Here is a 9,003-nt window from a genome sequence, read left to right on the forward strand (position 1 = left end):
ATGTCGCATTTATGGTCATTGTAGACAGCTTTAGTCCGGGAGTTAGAAGGTGATAGCTCTATTGCAGATCCAGCAACCCATTTCAGAATGTCTGGAGAGTCACGCCCATTCCGAGGTTACTTTCACTCACAATAAGCCCCGCATGTATGCATCACCGTTATCAAATGGATATTGGTGATACATACACACTTCCAGGTTCGAAAATATTCTTTTCAACCCTGGCATGTATTTAGTGTAATTTTGATATTTTTTTTTTTTTTTTTTTTTTTTTATTAATAAATGGAAAGCTCTCACCATATTCTGCTCTTCCGCCGTCATTATTTGCTTCTTTTGGAATCCCTTGGACTTTTTCTCTAACGCTTCGTATTTCATTCCGTGCTTCACCGGCAATTTCCTTCCGTAGACCGTCCTTGGTTGGTTGGTTCTAATATGATTCCGCATTTTTTGGTCGGTTTGATGTCCACCATATGTTATTGAATTGCCATGGTGATCTGGGACGAGGCTCACGTCCAAAGTCACTGGTCCATCGAGCGCTCCGTTTGCGAAAGGAGAATGAAAGAAATACGAAAGGGATCAGTTTCAAGAAGTGACAGTTTCATCAGATTCCCCAACTAACCATACTCAAGCAAAGTAAGAATATACAAGCTATATTGCGACTATATGGTTACTTGGGTACTCATATGGCCGTCAGAATGGTTCATCGGTTGCGAAGTGAAGTATTTCTGAAAGTGATGCGTAATATTTCTCAATGTTTTGAATTTATCCTAACGTTACCTCAATGTTATTTCACAGACAAGCATACACAACACATTGAAAATTTATAATTATAAACCCTACCGCCATCTGTCGTATATACTTTAATGGGCAATACACTCAACAGATGGTTGTAGTGTGTAAACGTCAAACGCTAGGGAATTGATTATGTGCACCACAAATGGCAGTACTACCAACTAAGAAACATTTAAATTGACCGTTAAAAACGATTTTTATGAACGTTTTAAGAGTGTTATGTCTGCTTTTCTGTGATCATACCTTCACTATCGCAACTTCGGGTAATCTGCGGAAGTACTTGCATTTTTCTCAGGCACTTTTGAGCTAACTGCAATTACTCTCTCATACTCGAAATGTGCCACGACCAAATTGGCACAACGACGCCCTATACGCTCTCTGACCGAAGCGCAGGGTTATATTTCTATGAAACAATTACATTGAATTTCAATTGGTTAAACTACAGTGTTCGCTATTGGCATTCCCTTGACATTATGCTAAAGGGAAATCCTGTAAAGTTTTGTGCGAATTTTCATAAACAATTTGTGATGACTTCGAACGTGTGTCGCAGAATAAAATTCGAGATCCAGGAAAGATGCTGCTGTCTTAGAAATGACCCATTTAACCTAGTGATCTCATCGGTTCAATCGCATTCAGTTTTATGCTTACATAATTCAAATGTAAATCAAATTAACCAGGAAAATTTTCAAAATTCTGGGAAAAAAATGGAGAAATGACCGGTATATTTGCTAATCGAGAATTGCTGATCACCATGAAGATGTAGGAGAAGTTTAGGATTTTTTCCCCTAGGGCAAAGTCCTGAAACAGTCAGAAAAGAACTTTTAAGGGTGAATTGCCATGACAAAGACCCCTTTTCTCGTATCATGCAGTAGTTTGAGGTAAGATACGGATCATGAACTTGCTGAAAACTTTAAACCCTTTTTTGTAGAATTATATCGAGATGGCTGTAGTTTCGTTCACACGTCGCCATGAATATTTTTTTTAATTGGGGTTTAGGACTTTTCATCTACTGAGATACTGAGAGGCATGCACATATCATCGATAAGAGACATGTGTGAGTGAGTCTAATCTAAGGGCACCGGTGATCTTAATCATGGTGGGTATATAAATGGTGATACAGCTTTGTCACTATATAGGCGAGGAGGTCGCGGGGGGGAAGTGCGGTTTTAGTGCAAATTGTAAACAAACTCTGTCGCTGTCCCATACAAAAATCCAACATGGCTGAATCATGAATTTGACACATTAGAACACCTATATGTAGTCACCTTGATCTTAATTTTCATCACACACACACACGTACCTCTCAGTATCTTCTAACTTTGTCATAAAGCTATATCAATCATTGTAACATCACGGTCACTGCTTAAACTGATTACCTGGCGTTTGCCACTTTTTAAAATGGGTGTAGTCTCAAGAGGGGCATAGTGAACAGATGGGGCATGATGAGCATCAGTCCCAAACATCTAATTGTTCGTAACAAATTAATTGGTAGCAGGTTAAACCACAAACGAAGTGACAGACGGAGCGGCTCGAAAACTTTGGTGACTAACCTGCTATTGCAATTTTTCAGTGTACCACATGGCAACACCACTACTACTGGATTGTACCACATGGCAACACTACTATTGGATTGAACTAGCATTTTCACCAAATGTACTAGAATATTTTGGTTCTATCTCTTTCACTCTACTCAAAACTGAAATGCATAAAAAAATGACAAAATGATACGCACTCTTTGCACACTGTCAAAGAATCATTGTACACAAATCAACTTTGTTCAAATCAAAACAAAAAAAAAACTAACCCATCTGGTGGATGATGGCACAAGCTTCCAAGAAAATTCTATTACAGTGAACCACATTATTTAAGTGGATTTCTTCGCCAGTGAGTCGTCTGTCACTTCGTTTGTGGTTAAACATCACCATTTCCAATGAGTATTGATGAATTAATTTGTTTTGAACCATAAAGTGAACCCTACACGATTGCTTTTATTGACAATAATCGTATTGTCAATACATGCTATATTGACGTCAATATATCGAGATTGACAATATTTCTGAATTCACATCATCAATTTATTGTCAATAATTCCCCTTCGCGTCAATATATTGATGCGTGTGGGGTTTGCTTAAGAAATTCAAAGCTTAAGCACGGGCAACTCACTACGCCCCTCCTTCCCCTATTTAGAAAAGTGCGGTACCTTCCCGTTTTTGGCAACACGTAATTGTCTTTTTTGCATTCTATAAAATGTGTCGAACGCTTTATTCAATTTGAAATTGTACTGGACCAGTTTTCACGGGTTAGAAGTCCATGGTGTATGTCATGAGAAACTGTCCAGAAAGCACTAGTAATATCGGAGGAAAGTTATTGCTGATGGGGTCATATTGCCAAAAACGGGTAAGCACTGCAACTGGTATTTTTTTTTATTGAAAATGACTGGAAAATCAGGGAACATCAGGGATTTTTGATTTTATTGCGTCGACACCCTGTAAAAGACAAACTCAAATGAGATTCAGTTTATCTGTCATAATTCTACAACATCGAAATGTAAAATGGTGAATAGTTTTAAAACGTGTTTTTATGAAATGCATTCTAATTAACAAAATGCCGCTAATTTTGGATGGAAAAGGAACTTAATTTTAAATTTTTAACCCCCGTAATGCATTACCAAACATTAACATAGTGTTTCCAGGTCACAATTGACCATAATGCACTAGGAAGGTTAAAATTGAATCTTCAATTAAGGATGCTGAATGTCGTCTATTTTTATAACTTTGAGTATTGAATTGAATGTTTGTTTATTCTAGAATAATTAAGAATTGAGCAACAAAAACAATCTTGTTTCATTAATTCCTTTAGTTAACGTCGGTCTCTGTTCTGCAATCTAATGCCAATCACCGACGGACATCGATTGCCATCCATTGACGGCAATCGAATGTGCAGGAAGACAGCTTCCACACTTGGGTAGGATGTCGCACGCATTCAACACACATGGGCCGGGACCAACGGCTTAACTTCCCTTCCGAAGGAAGACGTGACCAACGTTTCATGCCTCAGAAAAATCCCACCGACCTCGGCTGGGCTTGAACCCAGACCCATTGGGGCTAGAAAGCAGTTACGCTTCCCACTACACCACCGGCGCCGTCTTGTAGTCCTACGTCAATAATTCAGTCGTGTTTAGGACACACTCCAGTACTTTTATTTTTATTTAAACTACGTGTAATTCTGAGAAACGATAACAATTTCGTTATTTCATAACAATTGTTTAACAAACAGCAAAGATACAATGTTTTTATTTTATGACAATACAATGTAATGTGGCTCTATTATCCTGATCGTTCCAGGAAGATTACCCACTTCAAATGACGATGCATATGGCTCCCTTGCTGCAGTCAACAGTGAATGCATATTATAATGCTATAATAGCCGGTAAGTACACAAACACTCATCGATGACTTTGCAAAAATTAACTGGATCGCAGTAAGCCTGATAAGACAGCTTTGATAACGTGCTAACGCGAACGCTCACATGTCAGCAGCCGTGCCACACCGCTCGCTCGGATCTTCTGAATTTGCAAGGCATTTCTTTCACTCCAATTAAACGCACACACAAACACACTGCCTCACATGTTCCGTCAAGATGAATCCGGACCCGGTGGCTTAGGCATTTCCCTGCTACAGCACGCCTCCTTTGGACCATTTATTTGCTCTAATTTGTACTGCCTTAAAGCTGCCAGTAGCTCCTTGGATTTGTCGTTCGCACCCTGTGTAATATCTCCGAAACTTTTGAATTCTTTCTTGCATTGCTGATACCAGCGGTGAACGTGCTCGTATCCGGTCAGATCGAATTTTAACACTCCTTCAAGGGCTGCCACGCTGATTACCACACTGAAATCCGCAATGGTTAGATGCTCTCCCGCCAACCACTTGTTACCATCTAGGAATTTGTTCAAAACGCATACGGCATCCTGAATTTTCCGGAAATCCTCCGGCTTACCCTCACCGAGTTCGGCTAGGATTGGATAGTAATAGGTAGACAGCGTTCGATGTAACGTGCCAAGTTGGAAAAACAGCAATCGATTCACTTTGGCACGCTCGCCAATATCGGTCGGGTAGTACCTTTTGTCGTCCTTGGCGTACTTTTCCGCCAAGTATATCAGTATAGCATTCGATTCCCAGACTACGATGTCACCGTCGACCAGCGTTGGAATACAATGCTGTGGATTGAGCTGCGACAGCAAAAGTCAACATCAGTTGGATATACCACACATCTATAGATCTTCAACAGTTCAAACAATCGCAGCAACCCGATTGTGACTCACCGCCACCGTCATCATTTGTCATCGTAGCACATGCCTGCTGCGATGATCAGTGCTTACTGATCGCTTGAAGCGTCCCACAAAAAACTCACCGCTAGAAATTCTGGTTTGAATTGTTCCTTTTTAAGCACGTTTACCTCGATGAAATTTAATTCCACTTCGAGAGCCTCCGCCAAAAGGACCACGGACCGACAGAACGGTACCACTATGTGGCAGTAAAGATCCAGTGGCATCGCAAATTATGGCAGCAAAATTGCTCGACTTTCGCTTTCAGAAACAGCTCCCACTGAACTGACGAGAGTAAATATTTTCGTCACAACTCACATTACGCTCGAGTACGGCCACAGGGAAACGTGCGCGATAACGAAGACTTATTCGAGGCAGAAAACGACGTTGGTCAGACCCTGTTAGACCGATGGTAATCACTTTTTTTTCGAAGCGATAAAACAAAACACGTTGGTCGGGTGATCCCTACATATGTAAAGGTAAGTTCCGTATCAATTGAAATACACACTCATCACACCTCGCTTATCTTATCACGAAAAAACCCCTCTGGGGTAACTTTATTTCAGCTAAACTCTATTCTTGCTCCTCGGCCGCCTTCTTGGCAGCTTGGAAGTGTGGCTGGAATCCCAGGGCCCCTTGGACGCAAACGTCATCATGATCGGCCACTTCTTCGGCGAGTTGCGCATACCAACGTTCGATGTTGCCGTACTTGGAAAAGTCTATCTCGGCACAGACCTTCATAGTGGTAATCGACGCCAAGATGCTGAAATCGGCAATGGTAATCTTGTCGCCCGCAACGTACGTATTTTGTCCCAGGTAGATTTCGAGAAAACCGAAAGCTTCCTCTAGCTTTTTGAAGTTTTCTTCATCGAATTTCTGACCTTCGAACACTAGCGGATAGTAGCAGTCAGCGAACCGGTCATACAGAGTTCCCAAGTCGAAGTACAACCGTTGGTTGATGACGGCTCGCTTCTTCGGGTCACGTGGGTAGAACTTGTCATTCTTGCCGTATTTTTCGCACAGGTAGATTAGGATGGCACGCGATTCCCACAGGACAAAGTCGTTGTCGACCAACGTTGGAATCACATGTTGTGGATTGAGCTGGACGTAGAGGAACAATCAAAGGTCACACGGGTGGTACAAATCGACGCTGAACGGGACACTTACCTTGAGAAACTGTGGTTTCATGTGTTCTTCTTTGGACAGATCCAAGTGGATCAGGTTGAGCTGCAATTTCATGGCCTTTGCCAGCAGGCGAACCGATTGGCAAGGTGCCGAAGCGGGCATATGATACAGGTCCAGTGCCATTGCTGTTCGATTGTGTAGATAAGTTGTGCGTCCGCTTGCTATCCCGACCAGTATTCGACTGATGGGCGCTTGCGATAAGATTGTTCCGAAAACGAACAATCTCCTACTTTATCAACATACACAGGTGGAGGATTTGGTGGTGCATAAGTTTCGTAACCACCAGATAGTGACGGATAGTCTAAATTGACTTCGATTTAAGGATGGATTGGAATTAGATAAATCAGTGGAACATTTTCTTCTTGAAAATAGGTATTTCTAACGTTGTCTGATCTGAATACGTTACTTCAAATTCATCTGGAGTTATTGTAGAAAAGTGAATAGGAACAAAATGCAGACCGAACACAAGCAAAAAGTTATTCAAGAAACACTCTTTTCCGACACTGATGTGCCGTGCCTAAAGTATACAAAGTTTATATATATTGCATTGTTTGGCAGATCACCCAAAAGCGTGAATCAATTGAAACACACTCGCTTATCTTATCTCTCGGGTAACTTTATTTCACACATTTCACATCAGTTAAACTCAACTATTGCTCCTCGGTTGCCTTACGGGCGGCTTGGAAAAATGGCAGAAATTCCTGTGCTCCCTGGACGCAAACCTCATCATGACCAGCCACTTCTTCAGCCAGTAGCGCATACCAACGTTCGATGTTGCCGTACTTGGAAAAGTCGATGCCAGCGGAGACTTTCATAGTGGTGATCGACGCCAAGCAGCAGAAATCGGCAATGGTGACCTTATCGCCCGCAACGTACGTATTCTGTCCGAGGTAGATTTCGAGAAAATCGAAAGCTTCCTCCAGTTTTTGGAACTTTTCCTCTTCGAACTTCTGACCCTCGAAAATTGCCGGATAGTAGTACTGGGAGAATCGCTGATACAGGGTTCCCATGTCGAAGTACAACCGCTGGTTGACGACGGCCCGCTTCTTCGGGTCACGCGGGTAGAACTTGTCATTCTTGCCGTACTTTTCGCACAGATAGATTAGGATGGCACGCGATTCCCACAGGACAAAGTCGTTGTCGACCAACGTTGGAATCACATGTTGTGGATTGATCTGAACGTAGAGGAACACCCAAACGTCACTATATTGACACTAATAGGTTGTGAAACACGACACTTACCTTGAGGAACTCCGGCTTCATGTGTTCGCCCTTGAAGAGATCCAAGAAGACCAAGTTCAGGTGCAAATTCATGCCCTTGGCCAAAAGGCGAATCGATTGGCAGGGAGCCGAAAGTGGCATGTAATACAAATCCAGTGCCATTGCTGTAGAGAATCTTTCCGTCCGCTTGTAAACCCAATCAGTACTCGACTGAGGACCGCTTTCGATAAGATTGTTCCCAACCATCCACATACACATAGGTTGTAGGTTTAGTGGTGCATAAGTTTCGTAATTATGAGATAGCGACCGGTCGATTGGTTGAATTGCTTTCGATTAAGGGGTGCCTTTGCGTGTGAATACAGAGACGATTTACTTGACAGCAGAGGTAATATCAGCCGAAAAGGTGTTTTTCGCTGCGCATCTGTAGTAGATTGTCTCTCAGCAGCGTTGTCATAATCTTTAAATATTTGTTTTGGCAATTGACCACCGAAGATGGCTGGTAAATAAATCCACCACAGCTTGCTTATAGCCAGGGTTGCCAATAGTTTTTCAAACATAACTGGTAAAATCTTGGGAACATGCACCCAAAAAACTGGACGAATTTTTTGAACTTTTTAAGATTTTTTATACTTAAGGTTTTTTGGTAAGACTCCACTGTTAAAAGAAAAAAAAAATAACTTTACGGAGTCGATAGTCTTTAAACCGATATTGACAGACAAAATTATGTTGTATTTCTCAACTAAACACAAAACAAATTTCTCTTATGGGGGAGAGGTAGCTCATCGATTTTTCCGGTTCGCCTCCTAGCATCGTGCTATAAGGTACCAGGCGATAACCAGGGTAGTTGATCGATAGCTCGATGACGTCATTTCGTTGGCGTCTGCAATGGGAAATTATCATAGCAGGCGTTGACGATGGGACGTTGTCGATGTTGAGAAACAAACTGCGGTGATATTATCACCATCGTCTTGTGGAGTAAACAATAACAATTTACCATTCAACTGATAGATCGGTACTGACACATCGGATGACAATTGTCAGTGTAAACATGAGAGATGCGAGCCGTAACTGTTATTCGCATATGGTATTGTATGCAATATTGAATGGAGAAGCTTTAGTGGTCAGCTAGAAGCTTTGCCTCTTGCATACAAACTTGCTAGTAGTATTTGAATGTGTGCTATCTCATATATAGGCAATAGGGAGATAGGGAGTGTGAGAATGTGAAGCAGAAATGAACTATTTAAATAATGAACTATCGATATTGTACCATGTCTTCGTAAGATAACCTGACGTATTGAGTTTCAATAAAATCAACCTTAAAACCAAAAGTATTCTCGAAGTGTTTATTGCAATTCTTGAATCACAACAGTCGAGTTGTTGAATAGCAACTATCGTGGTAACTCACCGATTACCTGTCGATCTGCCAAATTTGGAAAGACGTCTGCATTGAATTGTCTCATATAATAATATTCCGCCCACTATAT

At 41.5% G+C, this 9,003-nt stretch overlaps 3 protein-coding genes across 3 annotated transcripts; all 3 read right to left on the bottom strand.

Annotated features, from left to right (window-relative positions):
• Window positions 1-4,401: 4,401 nt before the first annotated feature.
• On the bottom strand, window positions 4,402-5,453 carry LOC135697387 (glutathione S-transferase 1-like). Its single transcript, XM_065217002.1, has 2 exons — window positions 5,200-5,453; window positions 4,402-5,017 (listed from the first exon to the last, which is right to left on the bottom strand). Exons 1-2 carry the CDS (start codon window positions 5,338-5,340, stop codon window positions 4,424-4,426), a joined length of 735 nt encoding a protein of 244 aa, XP_065073074.1. The 5' UTR covers window positions 5,341-5,453; the 3' UTR covers window positions 4,402-4,423.
• A 182-nt stretch (window positions 5,454-5,635) lies between these two features.
• Window positions 5,636-6,489, bottom strand: LOC135697388 (glutathione S-transferase 1-1-like). Its single transcript, XM_065217003.1, has 2 exons — window positions 6,281-6,489; window positions 5,636-6,214 (listed from the first exon to the last, which is right to left on the bottom strand). Exons 1-2 carry the CDS (start codon window positions 6,419-6,421, stop codon window positions 5,687-5,689), a joined length of 669 nt encoding a protein of 222 aa, XP_065073075.1. The 5' UTR covers window positions 6,422-6,489; the 3' UTR covers window positions 5,636-5,686.
• Window positions 6,490-6,921: 432 nt separating this feature from the next.
• On the bottom strand, window positions 6,922-7,710 carry LOC135697386 (glutathione S-transferase 1-1-like). The gene is made up of 2 exons (XM_065217001.1): window positions 7,541-7,710; window positions 6,922-7,473 (listed from the first exon to the last, which is right to left on the bottom strand). Exons 1-2 carry the CDS (start codon window positions 7,679-7,681, stop codon window positions 6,949-6,951), a joined length of 666 nt encoding a protein of 221 aa, XP_065073073.1. The 5' UTR covers window positions 7,682-7,710; the 3' UTR covers window positions 6,922-6,948.
• Between the last annotated feature and the right edge of the window lie 1,293 nt (window positions 7,711-9,003).

The sequence above is a fragment of the Ochlerotatus camptorhynchus genome, unplaced genomic scaffold (assembly GCF_037179485.1).
Source record: "Ochlerotatus camptorhynchus isolate MF236.1 unplaced genomic scaffold, CSIRO-AGI_Acam_v1.1 ptg000070l, whole genome shotgun sequence".
In the NCBI taxonomy this organism is placed as follows: Eukaryota; Metazoa; Arthropoda; class Insecta; order Diptera; family Culicidae; genus Ochlerotatus; species Ochlerotatus camptorhynchus.